This window comes from Nuphar pumila, chromosome 2 (genome assembly GCF_984573655.1).
Source record: "Nuphar pumila chromosome 2, dmNupPumi1.hap1.1, whole genome shotgun sequence".
NCBI lineage: Eukaryota > Viridiplantae > Streptophyta > Magnoliopsida > Nymphaeales > Nymphaeaceae > Nuphar > Nuphar pumila.
In genome coordinates, this window is record NC_143250.1 from 7,077,492 (window position 1) to 7,096,656 (window position 19,165).

Genomic DNA, 19,165 nt, shown 5'->3' on the forward strand with positions numbered 1-19,165 from the left:
CAGATTTAGAACATATATCTGCAGCAAGCTTCATTTGCGAAAGTATATAACCTCTTAGAGAGTATGCAACTTCAATACTTAAGAAATATCTTAGGAATCCTAAGTCAGACGTATCAAAGTTATCTTTTAACATATTTTTAACATAGCAAATACCAACTTGATCATTTCCTGTAATAATCATATCATCAACATATAGTAAAAGCACAATAATACTAAATCCTACATTTTTAACAAAGAGAGCATTGTCAGTGTAGCATTAGCGAAAACCTAGACTAATCATGACATTACAAAATCTATCATACCAAGCCTTGGGAGCTTGCTTAACACCATATAATGCTTTTAAGAGTTTAAGAGTTTGACCGTATCCAACATTATATCTCAGCGGAGGATCCATATAAACTTCTTCATTTAGTTTTTAATTAAGAAAGGCATTTTTAACATCTAATTGATATATAGGCCATTTTTTGTTGATGCTACAGCTATTAATGTTCTAACATTAGTCATTCTAGCTAAGAAGGCAAAGGTTTCCTCATAGTCAATGTCATATTCTTCTGAATATCCCTTAACTAATAATCTTGTCTTATATCGTTCTAAGGAACCATCACCTTTAGTCTTAACTTTAAAAACCCACCGGCATCCAATAAGTTTTTTGTTTGGAGGAAGATCGACTATTTTCCAAGTGTTAACCCTTTTGAGAGGGTCTAGTTATATTTTTATGGCTTCAATCCTATGTCACATGGGTGCGGGTACGGGCACGAGTGCGACACGGGTGCGAAGCAATTTGAAAAATTTTGGACACAGGGATACGGCTATATATATATATATATATATATATATATATATATATATATATATATATATATATATATATATATATATATATATACATATAAAAGATTATAAATTTTAAAGCAAAACTAAAAAAGTAATTTTATTGAAGTAACAACACAAACTTACCAAAATATAACACAAAGGAGGAAGACGATCGAAGATCAATTTTTTTTTTAGCTTTTATACGTTTTTTGCCCTAAAAAATGGATGAAAATAGACTCGGTCAAAGTTAACCGAGCCCAAAATATGGATAGACTCGGCCCCGGTACGTTGACCGAGTCTGACACTTAGTTGACTGTGTCTGCCCCGTGTCCGAAGCCGGACCCGTGTCGGGAACGGTCAACGCAAGTGTGTCGACCTTTTAGTCGAGTCCATGTGACTTAGCTTCAATCCAATGTGGAACATTTTTTGCTTGATTATAATGGATTGGTTCATGATATGAGTGTAAAGTTATGAGACAAGCCCTATAGTTAGGTGTAAGTGATTTATATGACACAAACCTATTTGGTGGAATGAATTCTCTAGTAGATCGCCTAAGAGGGGTTTCTTTCGAACATTCACTAAATTTAAAAAAAAATCCAAAGCACTAATAGGTCTTTCTTGTTCACGCCGGTTATAAACGTGGAGATTTTTATCAATCATATCACCATTACTTGGTGATGTTTCTGTTAAATTATGTAATCAACCATGTAATCTAATATATATATTTTATATATATAAGGTAATACATATACATATATTATATATATGTATTTACTTATTATATATATATATAATATATATTTTCCTATTGATTAGTCGTAGGGGTAATTTAGTCTTTTACAACATATTCTTTTTTAATATGTTTTGTAATTATTTTTCTTTTTCTTTTCATTTTATTTTTATTCTTTTTTGTAAAAGGTAGTGTGTACCATGGAGGGGCCCACCATCTAGTCGTTGGGCCCCTTCCAACGGTCACATTTGTGACCATTGGAGGGACTCCAACGACTAGAAGTGGAGCCCCTCCAAGGCCTGCACTTCCTCTATTTAAAGGGGCTCTCTCCTTGTGTATTTTCATGGCTTTGGGTCAAAGTCCAAGCATTCAATAAAGCCTTTTATTCTTTTAGTGCTTTTGTGAGATTGATTTGTGTTTTTGTGCACAAGTGTTCTTATTGTGCATGTGTGCACATATTTGTTATCAAGAATATTAAGGTCTTGATCTTAGTATCTTGTTGAAGATACTTTCACGTGGTATTAGAGCCTCGTTGAAGAAGGAGGATTGTACATTTCTTCATTTTTTAGTGCCTCAAAAAACGTGCCTTCAAGCTATTGGAATTTGAAGTGGATCATCTTCTTCGAGCAATATTTTAGAAGCCTCTTTTGTCAAGAAAGACTTGAAAATCATTTGAGGTACGTGTTATTTTTCAACTTCTATCCTCTCTAATGGGCGAAAATGACTCTCACTTCTCCCTTGGGTTTAAACTTAGTGGTTCAATTATCATGTTTGGGCCGGTAATATGGAAGCCCATATTAAAGGAAACCCGAACCAAAAATTATAATCATTGAAAAGGGGGATATTAAGACCCTTGAAGGGGAAGAAAGATAAAAGGCTCTTGAAGAGTATTCAAGAAAGCATGACGAATGGGAGATGAAAATTTTCAAGATCTTGTCTTGGGTTTTTCATCCGTTGAAACCAAGATAAACGCCAACATCATTAAGTTCAAAAAAGCTTCTGAAGCTTGGTTATATCTTGAAAAAATGTATATACTTCAAGAGATTTGTCACATAAGTACTATCTCCAAAAAAGGGCATTGACCCTCCAACAAAATGAGATGTCTATTCGGGAATACTTTGCCGAATTATCTTCTATTTGGGATGAGCTAGCTATGCTTGAACCAAAATGGAGTGGAGAAACGATCGAATTAAGACACAAACAACTTAGAGGAATATCGGTTCTTCAATTTTCTAAATGGACTTAGACCCGAATTTGAACAAATTCGCTCTTCCCTTCTCTCCGCCTTCACATCTCCCTCAATTGAAGATGTTATCACTAAGTTAAGTGGTGAGGAAACCCGTATGAGGATTAATAAGAGTAATCCTAGCATTCTTGCTACCTCTTCTACTCAAGAAGATTGTGAAGAGGTAAATGTTGTGTAAAGACTGGAGAATAATGTGAAGGCCTACAAATCTCCTCATTTCAAGAATCAAGGTCAAGGAGGAAATGATCGATATGGCAAAAGAAACTATAGCAAATTAAATTACCATTTTTGTAAAGAACCGGGGCATATCAAACCCATTTGCCCTAAATGAAAAAAATTAATTGCGATGGCTATGACATCCCAACCGGAAGAACGACCATCATCATCAAATGGGTCTCTTTCTCTTCAACAAATAGTGAAAGCTTTACAACCTCTTCTCAAGGGAGGCATTTCCGGAGCCGCTATGTCAACTTCTTCGCCTCCCGGTAAGACATCTTAGCTTTTAGATTCCGGTGCATCTTTCTACATGACCCCAAGTGTTTATTCTTTTTCCGATTTTTCTAAAAATACTCTTTCATCTTTTGTCTCAACGGCTGATGGAACACCTCTTGAAATTAAAAGAATAGGCAATTTTGAAAAACAAGATTTCTTTGTTCCAAAAATTGGTCTTATACCAAAATTAAATTTAAATTTACTTTCGGTCTCTCAACTCTCAGAATATGGTTGCGATATAAAGGTCTTGTCTAATAAATGTTGGATACAGGATCGCCAGTTCGACAGGTTGATTGGGGAAGGCTCTAGGAGAGGAGACCTCTACTACGTTGATTTTCTCCAAGTTCCCAAGAATCAACTTTGTAATGTTGTTCAAAACAAAGATATTCATATATGGCATAAGAGATTGGGACATCTTAACATTATTAAAATCTCTTACTTGCCTTTTATTAAACATCTTTGTAAAGGAGATTTTTTATGTAATAAATGTATTCTTGGGAAAATGAAAAGTCTACCTTTTACTCAAAGATCCATGTTTACGACAAAACCCTTTGAAATTGTTCATTCTGATGTATGGGGTCTGGCTCCTATGATATCTAAAGGAGGATTCTCATATTATGTGATTTTCGTAGACGATTACACTAGGTTTTGTTGGATATACTTTCTTAAACATAAACATGAAGTTTTTTCAACATTTAAAACTTTCCATATGATGGTTTTAAATCAATTCAATGAAAGTTTAAAAATTCTTAGGTCTGGCTCTGGAGGTGAATAGCTTTCAAACAAATTCAAGAGTTATCTTGAAAGGTTTGGTATTCTCCATCAAAAATCTTGTCCAAAAACCCCTCAATAAAATGGGTTAGTTGAACGAAAGCAAGGCCTATCATTGAAACAACTAGAACCTTGCTCATTTGAAAAAATATTCCAAAGAAACTCTGGGTTGAGGCAGCTCTTACTTCAGTCTATCTCATAAATAGACTTCCATCAAAAAATTTAAACAAGATTTCCCCATTTGAAAAATTATACGAAAAAGAACTTGATTATAGCAGGTTAAGGGTTTTTTTATGTAAATGTTTTGTCCTTACTGATAAAAATGCCAAACTTTCTCTAAAGGTCATTACTTGTGTCTTTCTTGGTTATTCTGAAACCCAAATGGGTTTTCGTTGTTATGATGTTAAGAATGACAAATTGTACGTTTGTAAAAATGTGAGTTTTTTGGAAAATCTTAGTGGCTTCGAAAGTCTTAGATCTCATGATGAGAATGTAGATTATTCCTTTCTATTTGATCTACTAGCTAAAGACGATGATATTAGTGGTGATGAATCAAATCAGAATGACTCAAGTGATATTGAAACCGAGAAAATCATTCCTCTGATCTCCCCATCTCATCAACATATTGATGAAGGACCACCTAGAGATCCCATTACCAATATTCATAGAGATAGAAACACCTTTAAAAGTGCTCTTGAAAGATATGATGATCCTAGTAGGAGTGTTCCTCAAAGTGAGGAGAACCTTTGTAGAACCGAAAGAAGTAGAAAAGCTCCCTCTAGGTTCATCTCATAACAGTTTTTCACCTAAATATAGAGTCTGTCTTAATGTCATTCATTCTTACATAGAACCTAGAAACTTTGAGGAAACACGTAAGTGCCCTGAATGGATAGTAGCAATGGAAAATGAACTCGGAGCTCTGAGAAGAGCCAAAACGTGGGAATTTCAAGATCTTTCTAAAGGTAAGAAAACAATAGTGTAGATGGGTATTTAAGGTTAAGACTAAGAGTGATGGATCTCTTGAAGGATATAAAGCTCGATTGGTTGCAAAAAGATATACTAAAGAATATGGGATTGACTATGAGGAAACCTTTGCTCTTGTAGCTTGAATGGTCATTGTCCGATATATTATAACTGTTGCCTCAATCAACAAGTGCAGCAGCTATTAAATGGATGTTAAAAATGTCTTTCTAAATGGAGATCTAAATGAAGAAGTTTATATGGATGCACCACCAGGAATAGAGACTCACAAAGAGAAAGTGTTTCGTTTTCGAAAAGCACTGTATGGTTTAAAACAAGCCCCCCATGGCTTGGTATAATAGGTTTAATTCTGTAATGATAGTAAATCGTTTTTCTTTCTTTTTTACTGACACTGCTTTGTTTGTTAGAAAATCCAATGCAGAGATTGTGATCTTACTATTGTATGTGGATGATATGTTCATCACTGATAGTGATTCTAACGGGGTTAAGAGTATAAAATCAATTTTGAAATGTCTGATTTGAGTTTTGTAACTTATTTTTTGGATATTGAAGTAACATACTCTCATAGAGGGTATTTTTTATCTCAAACTAAGCTCGCTTCTGAGATCATTGACAGGTCAGGTATTACAGATGAAAAGGTTTGTGAAACTCCTGCTATAGTAGGAGCTAAAATGAAGATTGATGATGGTGTTCCTCTTTCAGATCCTACTCCCTACAGATAGCTTGTAGGATCATTGATGTATTTGAGTATTACCAGACCAGATATCTCTCATGCAGTCCATACTGCAAGCCAGTTTCAGCATGCACCAACATCAGTCCACATGAGTGTCATCTTGCGAGTCGTAAGATACATAAAGGGTACTCTGAATAAGGGAGGTTTTTTGTCATCTTCTTCTGATTTAAAATTAATTGCTTATACTGACTCTGATTGGGGAGGTGACCCAAATAACCGTCACTCCATCACTGGTTTTTATGTGTTCTTAGGTGACTCACTGATTTCGTGGAGATGTAAAAAGCAACAAAAAGTTTCTCTATCCTCGATTGAAGCCGAATATCGTGCCATGGCGACCACTACCATGGAAATTGTATGGATTCATCAATTGCTAGAAGACATGGAGATCACAATAGAAGGGCCCACCAAGTTGTGCTGTGACAACAAAAGTGCAATTTATATTACGAAAAATCACACTTTTCATGAGCGAACTAAACACATAGAGATGGACTCTCACTATGTTCGTGAGGCACATCTCAAAAGAGTCATTGACCTTCCATATGTCACGTCAGAATATCAGTTGGCAGATTTCTTCACTAAAGCTTTGTGTGCTCTGCGCTTCAACTTCCTCCTTAGCAAACTCTCGGTCATCCTGCCCTAAGTTTGAGGGGGGTGTTAAATTATGTAATCAACCATGTAATCTAATATATATATTATATATATAAGGTAATACATATACATATATTATATATATGTATATGTATCTACTTATTATATATATAAAATATATATTTTCTTATTGATTAGACGTAGGGGTAATTTAGTCTTTTTACAACATATTTTTTTTAATATGTTTTGTAATTATTTTTCTTTTTCTTTTCATTTTATTTTTATTCTTTTTTGTAAAAAATAGTGTATCTTGGAGGGGCCGACCATCTAGTCGTTAGGCCCCTTCCAACGGTCACATTTGTGACCATTGGAGGGGCTCCAACGACTAGAAGTGGAGCCCCTCCAAGGCCTCCACTTCCTTTATTTAAAGGAGCTCTCCCCTTGTGTATTTTCATGGCTTTGGGTCAAAGCCCACGCATTCAATAAAGCCTTTTATTCTTTTAGTGCTTTTGTGAGATTGATTTGTGCTTTTGTGCACAAGTGTTCTTATTGTGCATGTGTGCACGTATTTGTTATCAAGAATATTAAGGTCTTGATCTTAGTATCTTGTTGAAGATACTTTCACAGTTTCAACATTTGATACATCATGTGTATCATCTATTACTTCCAAATAATTCAAAGAATCACCATGCATATCTTTCATTGGAGCAAGATCATATAAAAACATATAGTCAATTTCATCTTGTTTGTCTAGGTTTTCAAATCCATTCTCATCTTCCAAAATGAGGTGGCTTGTAGGGTTTAACATTGTTGCTTAGATACGGCAAGCACTTCATATATATTTTTATTCATGCCAAGCCTAGTCTCTTCTTGAGTAATTTCGGCAATGGCATCCTACAAAAGAGGAAGAGTGGATCTATGAAGGAGTGAAGACCTTGTTCAAATTCAGGACGAAGCTCAAACAAAAATTGAAATAATCTTTCTTGCTCCATTTGTTTTTGTTTAAGTTCAACATCCTCCATAACCACCCATTTAGGCTCTAAAAGATCCAACTCATCCCATAGTGGATTTAAGGCACTATAGTAATCTTGAATGTTTAAATCACCTTGTTTGGTGGTTCTAACTTTTTCTTGCAAGAAGTATGCTTTTGCAAGATCTTTTTGGGTATACATACCCTTCATAAAAAACCAAACTTCATTAGCTCAGTGAAATTTAGCTATATTTGCATATACCTTGAGTTCAACGTTATTTATGAACCAAGCAAGGATTTTTGCGTGATTGCTCTCCCAATCTTCCACCTTCCTTTGATGATCTTCAATTGCTTTAAGGCGAGCATGTCCCTCAAAAGCCTTTTCTTGACCTCCTTCGATTTTGGTGAGCTCTAATTTAGGTTCCGGAATAGAACCCATTACATAACCCCAAAGTTTCTTACCTTTGAGATTATTCTCCATCGTGGATGCCCACATCATGTAATTCTTTCCATTGAGCTTGAAGGATAGGTCGATTTTGGATTCCATCGTATCAACAACGTGTGAGACGAAGAATGGAGAGGAATGTCACACTTACAACTTTCAAAGACCGTATGGCTCTGATACCATGTTTAAGTATGCAGAAATATAAAGAATGCCTAATGCATTCACAATGTACTACAATGGACAAGTACAAAAGAGAGATATAAGAGAGAAGTCCTATGGGACAATACAAACAAGCCTTAATGAAGGAAACAACTAAAAAACAATACTGCTCTTATTGAAATGGAGCTCAAGAGATTGAAAAATACAAGCAAAAAGACCCCTGTTTATACAAGTGAGGAAGGGCTAAAAAGGAGATCCATTGGGGGCTCCCGATAGGGACATTGGGAGCCCCCAATGGTCATAAACTATGTCACAGGGATTCGGCTAACCAGATGCCGCACCCGTGTTAATGCGATGCGACGCGGGTGCGCGTGCGGGAGCGGCACCTAGTGCGGTTAACCCAACCCTGTGTGCGTGACTGCACCCAGGGTCATTTATATAAAAAGAAAAAAAAGAAAACCCCATCGAGGGAGGCTCGCCTGAAGAAGAAGACAACGAGGTAAGAGAGAGGCGAGAGGGAGCTCACCTGAAAGGGAGCTGGAGGTCGCATCACTGGCACAGGAAGGACGGGCGTCGGGTGGCCGGAAATCCAAGGCTCGCCGGACATGGGGCTCGCCGGCGTCAGGTGGCCGGAAAACGAACGGGAGAGAGGGAGCCTGCGGCGAGGGGAGAAGACGAGCGAGGAGAGAGAGTGAGAAGCGTGGGGAGGGTTTCTCGAATGAGAAACCCTACCCTGCGTGCTTTAAATAAGCACGTAGGGTATGTTTTATCAGGTTTGGATCCGGGTAGCGAGTCTGATTTTTTTTTTTTGCCACACCCCCGCACCCATGTTTTTTTAAAGTGTCGCATCCCCGCACCCGCACCCATATGACATAGGTCATAAATATGACCATTGGGGTCCCATCGTCCTTATGTGGGACCCCCAATGGTAGCTAAAAAGAAAAAATAGAAATTGGAAAATGATAAATTAAAAAAGGTATTTGACAAGAAATAGTTGTTTCTAAAACAATTATGTAAAAAGATGAAAATACCCCTATCGGGTATTTCATATATATATATATATATATATATATATATATATATATATATATATTAACAATATGAATGAATTTTAACAACATGATGGCTACACATCACCAATTTGAAATCCTGCAAAGAAACCTAATTGTGATGCTTCGACAAATGCCAAACCTGAAAAGCCTTATTAGCAGATACTCCACAGTATGTTTCAAGTAGATACGCCAAAGATTTTTGTGGCTTAGATAAGACCTCACATACCTGCATGACAAAAGTTTTAACATTACATATAAAATCCAAGACTAAAAAATAAGTGAAATTCCCAACTAATCACTAAAACAGCCATATTTTCAATCTTGGGGACATCAAATGCACATATATTATATAGAAAGCAATCATAAGAATGTTGATCTTAGCAAAAGGGACACAATCACCCATTTGGATCAGAGAAATAAACCAGTTAAATGAATTATTGAAAAATAATACCAGAACATGCTTCATTTGCTCGAGATAGAGAAGACTATATTTTGTATGGCAACTTTTAGCCCAACGGAACATTAAAAGCATCAGGAGTCACCAGCTCTAAAAGAACTAGCATAGTGAAGCAATCTCTAATGGGGAGAAAAAAAACAAGTGTATGTCAGGACATCTAACAACACTTTCACACACACACCTAGAAATTTAATTTCAAAAGGAGCATTCACATTTTTTTTACCCTTGTTGTGTGTTTGCATCACACAGAAGGAGGTTCCACATGTAGCTTCCTCTGCAGAAACAAAGTCCGACCCTCCTCCCAACACATGCATTGTAATATCCGAAAATTTCTAAGTTCTTTTCTATAGCATTGTGAAATGTCTTGAATTTCGTGCCAATATAAAACCCTAATTTCTTTAAAAAAATTAATGTTTGAGTATATTCGTAAGGATTAAGGGGTTTAATTATATTGAATTGTAGTAAATATAAACCCTACATGGTTTGGATATCTGAGAAAATTCTAAGTGATGTCTAATTGAAAACGTCTTACTTAAAAAGAAAATGTTGATTTTTCTTTTAAGTAAAATTATTTAAATAAAGTAAATTAACAAAAGTAGATTTTAAAAATATACATATTAATATGCTTAATAAGATGGAATTAGCTTATATTTAATTCCTTTACATTTTCACATGAGTTGTGGTTATATAAAACAAAAACGGTTTTTAATTGGAATTTTATGATTTATCAATAATAGTTTTCTTTTGTATACATTAAAATCCATTTTTTTATTAGTTTAGTAGGAGCCCATAGGTGGGCCATCCCATCCTATGTGGCATCTTACTTCAAATTCAAATTGAAAATAAAGGTATAGTGATTTTCAAGGTTATTTAAAGTTTAAAAAGTCAAAGTGGAGATCAAGGGCTCCAAATGAATTTCATTAATGAGATCAAGGGCTGGAATTAATTCCAGCACATAACCTAATTTAAGAAGGGTTATAAAACCCTCCCATAGCCCTTGCCCTCCTCATTTGTGCTGGAAAAAAAAAGGAGAGTTTTTCTCTCCCCCAAAAACCCTCTTCTCTCTCTCCTCTCTTTCCCTTCCCTATTCTCTTCTTTTAGGGTTTCTTTTGGTTCTTGAGTGCAAGATCCAGACCTCAAGGGGTGTGGTGAGGAGATCTAAGGTCCTCATCTTGCTGAAAGAAAGGGCTGATTGGTGGATCGATCAAAAAGGGCTATTCATCCATCAAGAAATACATTTTTTTCAACAAAAGGTAGGGTTTCTATGCTTTTCTTGCAAGAACGGAGTTCTTGGCATGGATTTTGATGCTTTTTCATGAGTTTAGATCATAATCAAACCCTCCTAACCGTGGGTTTGACTCAGATCTAATGATCCATGGCAAAAACACATTTTTTCCTAAAGAAAACCATTTTTGAAATCGGGTTTATTATAAAAATCGGTTTCTTAGAAATAGATTCCTAAAATATATTTGTATTTGATTTATTCCATGATTTTTATGCAAATATTAGTTAGGATTGATAGATTATGAAGTGTTTCATCCACTGTGAATATTTTAGAATTTTCGGAATTTTATTTCATGCGTATTCCCTATTTCTTTTAATTTTTCTTGGGATTCGGGTGACTCGGTTTGATTCACCCAAATGCAAATCTCGGAATTCCAGGTTTTCCACTTGACCTCCGTTCAGTAAAATGGTCGTTTCTCCCTCGTCCAGAGAAGTTTTGATGAACGGATTGTTGCGTTGGAAAGCTAACTCCATTGTGCATCTACTGTAGAAATTTGGGATCTGTACATGGACCGAGCACGTCTCTGTGACAGTCGAAACAAAAACTGATAGGTCTGTAGTAAAACATGTATAACTCCCTCATACGGAAGAGTTTTTACAAACGGTTTGCGGCTACGGATAGCTGACAACAATTCCTATATACTGTAAAAATTTCAGCTCTGTTCATGGAGCCAAAAATTTTCTGTGAGCTCTGTACCAGTCGGACAGAGTTATGAAATTGGAAAAATTAGGGCAAATTCATAAATCAAGGCTCAAAGGGTGCATAGTATATATGTTTTTATTTAATTTCTTTATAGAATTAGTATGCATTATGTGAATGATTATGCAGGTCTGATTTTATGCAATCTTATATGATTATGGCATGAATTATAAATGGAAGGTTACACATGAAAGATTTAGGATCAAAAGGTCCAATGAATACAAGTTTATGTTTTAAATTCTAAAAATGTGTGGACTATATGTATGTCCATGATATCGTGATGATATGATTGTTTCATTGATATGGATGTTCATATATATTCTCCTTGTTGCATTGGCCATGTACATGCATATGCATTATGATGTGTGAAAATGAATAAGATGTTTATGTTACGCATGTGCTCAAATGTCTGTTACAAGTTTAATTATATGTCCTTGTCCAATGCTTTATAAGAATGCATTCATGACCATAAAGTGGTTTAAGTTTGATGTTGCATCAAAAGTATGACTGAAATCAAGTAATCATGTGACATTAAACTCAAGATACTTGCTTGGAGAGTAGCAGGTGATACAAAACTTCGTGGGACAAGTTCTGTTACGGGCACGGAAGGTTGCTCCTCCCCTCCCACGATTTTAGGGGAAAAACCTCTGCATTAGACTGCAGCGTAGAGGTTATTGTACTCATGAGGAAAAACTGATGCATCGGGTTGAAAGGTGTTGGGAATCTCTCTCGTATTAACGTCCCTCACCCCGTCTTAGTGAATGGACCTAGCCAGGCTAAAGCCACCCCTGTATGTAAAACATGTCCTGTGTCATGGTCTTGATCTGAGAATGTCTGCCTGTGTCGTATCAGCAGGGCTAAGAAGTGATAACTTAAATGGTGTGTGCATTAATTTGGCATCACATGCATCATCTAATTAAGAAAATATAACTAAAGATAAGAAAATATGCATGCATTAAAAGAGCTTCTGCATATGGTAAGTCATGCATTTTAATGGTTCATGCATTTTGTATCTTGAATGTATGAATTTATGTCTTTCTGTTAAATATGAAAAATTTAAACATGCATGATTTGTTGTATGATTGTTTAAGTTAAATTAAATGTTAAACCATGAAATTTCTATTGAAATCCTTGTCTTGTTATTCTGTCTTACAAGTTTAGCATAATTACTCTACTTAGACATGTTGTCTGACCCTATATGGTTTAAAAATTTTCAGGTAATGAGTAGGTACTTACGTGCGAAGGCGGAAGGTTGCGACGGGGACTGAGCCTACCTTTCCTCTGCTTCATGAATTCTGAACTCTGATTTTAATTTAATTCAATTCAAGGACAAATGTGATTAATTTTGGATATTGTGAAACTTGAATTTTATTTCATGCATAGTTAATTAGTTGTTAAAGTTTAAATTCCATAAGTATATGTTTGCAAGCATTCATCTAAAGTAGCACGCCAAGTTTTATGCCCAATGTGTTTTTCCGCTGTTAACTGCTAAAAGATTTAAATGTATTTCAAAAAAAAAAAAAAAAATTCCACCAATTTCGGGTTATAAAAATTGGGGTGTTACAAACATGGTATCAGAGCATAAGGAAAGCATGGCTTAAAGCTCGTCCAACCGACCACCATCGCTGTAAGTATGCTTCCATTTTATTTGTTTTGATGACTTATGAAAATTGTATGTCTGTAATTATTTCTGTTGATATATGCGGCAAGAATCAGAACGTAGATCTACTAAGGTCACATGAATGAGAATTTTGTATTTATACCCAACTTATAAGTAATCTGAATCAATGTGTGTATCTTTAGATGGCCGGAAGACAGCCCCCAGGTTGGACTGCTCAGAGGGACTTTATTTTTGAAGCCCTCGCGAATCTGGCGGCGTATTGTCAGAACCATGCCGGCAACGGAGGTAATGGCAATGGTGCAGCCCATCAGCATGAGGGTCATATTGCGGCACCAGCTGTCGCAACCAATGGGGCGTCGTACAAGCGCTTCATGGAATTGAGCCCTCCTGCTTTCACCGGTAAGGAAGATCCGGATGCAGCGGAGGAATGGGTTCGCGCCATAAGCGAGATTTTCGAGATTCTCGAGGTTCCCGCTGAGAGGCAGGTTTCTTTTGCCACTTATCGGCTCCAAGGAGATGCCAAGAGCTGGTGGGAGACGACACGCGAAGTACGCTATACGCCTGATGAACGACGCGCCCTCACATGGGAGGAGTTTACAACGGTATTCATGGACACCTACTTTCCCCAGTACGCGCGCGATCGTAAGAAACAAGAGTTTTTAGATCTTCGACAGGGGTCCATGAAGGTGGCAGAGTACACTACACGTTTTCGACATTTAGAGAAGTACTGCCCGCATACTTATACCACTGACGAGGCGCGAGCTAAGAAGTATGTGCAGGGTTTACGTGATGGCCTGAAGACGAGAGTGCTGACCAGCCGTCCTCAAAACCTCAACCAGGCCATCGAGATGGCCACAGTACTTCAGGTGGGGAAAACTAGAACCAACTTTTTGGCTTTTTCCAAAAACAATCTCGATAGATCGTAACGATGTCTTTGTGACGCAGGATGACTGGGAGTCTTCTAAGAAGACTCAGCCTAGCCGTTTCGACAAGTCGAAGGGAAATGCGAATAAGGCCCCTCGACCAACAGCGGAGAGTAGTAAGGCGCCACCCGCAAAGAAGGCCAAGGGACAACAGGGCGGCACACCAACACCGCAGTCTTATGCAGTATGTAAGCACTGCAACAAGAGGCACCCTGGAGTCTGCTATAGAGTCTCAGGTGCATGTCTGAGATGTGGAAAACAGGGTCACTTCATCAAAGACTGCCCTATGAGGCCAGTTCAGGAGGGAGTTGCCCCTGTTCTTAGAGGACCACAGCTGCAGCGACCCCAGCAGTCCCAGCCGCAAGGTCAGAAGAAAGCTACTGGACGCGTGTATGCGACTTCTGCAGAGGAGTTGCAAGAAGATGCCAACGTCATTGAAGGTACAATCTCTATTGCAAAGTTCGATGCTAAAGTTCTTTTTGACACTGGTGCTACGCATTCCTTCGTATCTGTACGTTTTGCGAATTTGATTGGTGTCACGCCGACTTCTTTGGGATATACTCTGGAAGTTATCACACCTTCGAGTGGTAGCTCTATCGCTCGTACCTATCTATCTAAAGTAGAGGTTATGATTGCAGGGCAGAACCTCCCTGCCAATCTTATCCTGTTGAATATGGTCGGTTATGATGTAATTCTTGGCATAGATTGGATGTATGAGCATTACGCTTGTATGCTTTGTCGTGAGCGACGCATTCAATTTGCTCGCCCTGATCAGCCTGTACTCGAGTACAAGGCCTGTAAAAAGGAGAAAAAAGGACGACTTATCTCGGCATTAAAGGCAATCGTTGTGTATAAAAGGGGTGTGAGGCCTTTTTGGCTAGTGTTTCTTGGATAGACCCCAGTACTACACCACTGGTAGACTTGGACGTAGTTCGAGATTTTTCAGACGTTTTTTCAGATGACCTGCCAGGCATACCGCCTACCAGAGAGGTGGACTTTGCGATAGAGTTGGTGCCTGGAACGGCCCCAATATCTAAAGCACCCTATCGTATGACCCCAGCAGAGTTAGAGGAGCTAAAGAAGCAGCTGCAAGAATTGATGGATAAAGACTTTATTCGGCCTAGTGTTTCACCTTGGGGAGCTCCAGTATTGTTCGTCAAAAAGAAGGATGGGTCAATGCGTATGTGCATTGACTATAGGATGCTGAATCAGGTAACAATCAAAAACAAATATCCTCTTCCCAGGATCGATGATTTGTTTGATCAACTTCGAGAGGCCAAGGTCTTCTCCAAGATTGATCTTCGATCAGGGTACCATCAACTGAAGATTGAAGAATCCGATGTGCAAAAGACAGCATTCAGGACATGATACGGTCATTACGAGTTTTTGGTGATGCCCTTCGGGTTAACAAATGCCCCTGCGGCATTTATGGACCTGATGAATCGGATCTTTCGGCCTTACCTAGACCTTTTCGTGATCGTATTTATAGACGATATCCTAATTTACTCCGAGAGCGAGGAAGATCATAGGGAGCATCTAAGGATTGTCCTCGAAGCACTTCGACAACATCAACTATATGCTAAGTTCTCGAAGTGTGAATTTTGGCTGAATCAAGTTATGTTCTTGGGTCACGCAATCTCTAAAGATGGGGTGTCAGTCGACCCTGCCAAGGTGGAAGCAGTCATAGATTGGAGACAACCTAAGAGCGTCTCAGATATACGCAGTTTTCTCGGGCTTGCAGGCTATTATCGTCGTTTCATTCAGGATTTTTCGAAGATCGCTTCACCTATGACGAAACTACTTCGTAAAGGAATTAAGTTTGTCTGGACCCAGCAATGCGAAGAAAGCTTTCAAGAGCTGAAGAAGAGGCTTACTACAGCCCCTATACTCACATTGCCTTCTGGGCAAGGAGGCTTTGTGATTTATAGTGATGCATCAGGTACTGGTTTGGGATGCGTTTTGATGCAGGACAGTAAGGTGATCGCCTACGCATCACGTCAGTTGAAGGTGCATGAGCGAAACTACCCCACTCACGACTTGGAGCTTGCTGCAGTAGTCTTTGCACTAAAGGTATGGCGACATTATTTGTACGGCGAGCAATTTGAGGTCTTTTCAGATCATAAGAGCCTCAAGTATATCTTCTCACAAAAGGATTTGAACATGAGGCAGAGACGGTGGTTAGAATTTCTAAAAGATTACGACTTCTCCATTTCTTATCATCCAGGCAAAGCCAATGTAGTGGCTGATGCTTTGAGTAGAAAGGCTGGGAGCCTTGCGAGTTTTATCAGCGGTAAGTGGAAATTACTCGAAGACCTGATAGATTGGAAGCCCTTTGAAGCAGAATCGGGTCAGATTCAGATCGCTAGCACGGCAGTGCGAACAGAACTCATGGATCGGATCATCACCCAACAGAAGGATAATCCTGAATTCAATAAGATGATTGCAGCATGCAAGCAAGACCAGTCAGCATTGCACTTAGAGGAGGATGGAAGCATCTGGTATGGTCAGAGGCTCTGGGTGCCCGCAGAGCTCCAGTTGAGGAAAGAGTTATTGGATGAGGCGCATCGTACCGGATTCACTATACATCCCAGAAGCACCAAGATGTATAAGGATCTTCAGAGGAATTACTGGTGGCCCGGCATGAAGAGAGACATCGCTGAATACGTGTCGAGATGCTTAATCTGTCAGCAGGTCAAGATAGAGCACTAGAGACCAGGCGGTATGATGCAGTCGATTGAGATTCCGCAGTGGAAGTGGGAAGACATTACCATGGACTTTGTGGTAGGTCTACCCAAGACACGCCAGCAGTATGACACCATTTGGGTGATTGTGGATCGCCTTACAAAGTCGGCACACTTCTTACCGACCAGGGCGAATCAAACCTTGGAGAGTTTGGCGGATTTATATGTCGACGAGATTGTCAGATTACATGGGATACCTGTTTCGATTATCTCAGACAGGGATCCTAGATTCACGTCAAAGTTTTGGGGACAACTTCAGAAAGCTTTGGGGACAACGCTTAAGTTTAGCACAGCTTTTCACCCCCAGACGGATGGTCAGTCAGAGAGGACTATTCAAACACTCGAGGATATGTTGCGAGCGTGTGCATTGGAGTGGAAAGGTGACTGGAGTAAGCACCTAAAGTTAGCTGAGTTTGCCTACAATAATAGTTATCATTCGAGTATCGGCATGGCTCCATATGAGGCATTGTACGGGCGACCCTGTAGGTCCCCTGTTTGTTGGAGCGAGGTAGGTGATCGAACTGTCGAATCACCTATAGTTTTGCAGCATTATACGGATCAAGTACAGTTGATTCGTAAGAGGCTTTTGACAGCACACAGCCGCCAGAAGAGTTATGCAGATCCAAAGAGGCGAGAGGTTTCTTTTGAGATTGGTAATCATGTGTTTGTCAGGGTATCGCCAACGAAGAGCGTATTTCGGTTCGGCAAGAAAGGGAAATTGAGTCCGAGGTATGTAGGACCGTTCCTCATCCTTGAGAGGATAGGAGGCACCGCGTATAGATTGGCACTTCCCCTTGAGTTTTCCAACATCCACGATGTTTTCCATGTGTCAATGTTGAGGAAATATGTACCAGATCCTACTCATGTTATTCAGTATGACGAGGTCGAGGTTCAGAGAGATCTCACGTTTGAGGAACGGCCGATAGAGATAGTAGATCGACGAGAACAAGTGTTGCGACATAAGTCAATTCCACTTGTTAAAGTACGATGGCAGCACCACGGGCTTGAGGAGTGTTCTTGGGAGCCCGAGGTTGATATGAGAGCTAAATATCCATACTTGTTCGGTACGTAATGATAACCAAATTTCGAGGACGAAATTTTTTTTTAGGGGGATTGGATGTAATATCCGAAAATTTCTAAGTTCTTTTCTATAGCATTGTGAAATGTCTTGAATTTCGTGCCAATATAAAACCCTAATTTCTTTAAAAAAATTAATGTTTGAGTATATTCGTAAGGATTAAGGGGTTTAATTATATTGAATTGTAGTAAATATAAACCCTACATGGTTTGGATATCTGAGAAAATTCTAAGTGATGTCTAATTGAAAACGTCTTACTTAAAAAGAAAATGTTGATTTTTCTTTTAAGTAAAATTATTTAAATAAAGTAAATTAACAAAAGTAGATTTTAAAAATATACATATTAATATGCTTAATAAGATGGAATTAGCTTATATTTAATTCCTTTACATTTTCACATGAGTTGTGGTTATATAAAACAAAAACGGTTTTTAATTGGAATTTTATGATTTATCAATAATAGTTTAATATAATAGTTTTCTTTTGTATACATTAAAATCCATTTTTTTATTAGTTTAGTAGGGGCCCATAGGTGGGCCATCCCATCCTATGTGGCATCTTACTTCAAATTCAAATTGAAAATAAAGGTATAGTGATTTTCAAGGTTATTTAAAGTTTGAAAAGTCAAAGTGGAGATCAAGGGCTCCAAATGAATTTCATTAATGAGATCAAGGGCTGGAATTAATTCCAGCACATAACCTAATTTAAGAAGGGTTATAAAACCCTCCCATAGCCCTTGCCCTCCTCATTTGTGCTGGAAAAAAAAAGGAGAGCTTCTCTCTCCCCCAAAAACCCTCTTCTCTCTCTCCTCTCTTTCCCTTCCCTATTCTCTTCTTTTAGGGTTTCTTTTGGTTCTTGAGTGCAAGATCCAGACCTCAAGGGGTGTGGTGAGGAGATCTAAGGTCCTCATCTTGCTGGAAGAAAGGGCTGATTGGTGGATCGATCAAAAAGGGCTATTCATCCATCAAGAAATACATTTTTTTCAACAAAAGGTAGGGTTTCTATGCTTTTCTTGCAAGAACGGAGTTCTTGGCATGGATTTTGATGCTTTTTCATGAGTTTAGATCATAATCAAACCCTCCTAACCGTGGGTTTGACTCAGATCTAATGATCCATGGCAAAAACACATTTTTTCCTAAAGAAAACCATTTTTGAAATCGGGTTTATTATAAAAATCGGTTTCTTAGAAATAGATTCCTAAAATATATTTGTATTTGATTTATTCCATGATTTTTATGCAAATATTAGTTAGGATTGATAGATTATGAAGTGTTTCATCCACTGTGAATATTTTAGAATTTTCGGAATTTTATTTCATGCGTATTCCCTATTTCTTTTAATTTTTCTTGGGATTCGGGTGACTCGGTTTGATTCACCCAAA

The 19,165-nt window shown here is 38.1% G+C and overlaps 1 protein-coding gene across 1 annotated transcript in view; it reads right to left on the bottom strand.

Moving 5' to 3' along the window:
- LOC149844615 (Polynucleotidyl transferase, ribonuclease H fold protein with HRDC domain-containing protein) overlaps positions 1-19,165 on the bottom strand; it is a 76,944-nt gene that overhangs the window by 47,237 nt on the left and 10,542 nt on the right. Inside the window, exon 5 of the mRNA XM_089994944.1 lies at positions 9,120-9,206. Within this exon, the coding sequence (XP_089851070.1) occupies positions 9,120-9,206 (87 nt within the window). The remainder of the gene's footprint in view (positions 1-9,119; positions 9,207-19,165) is intronic.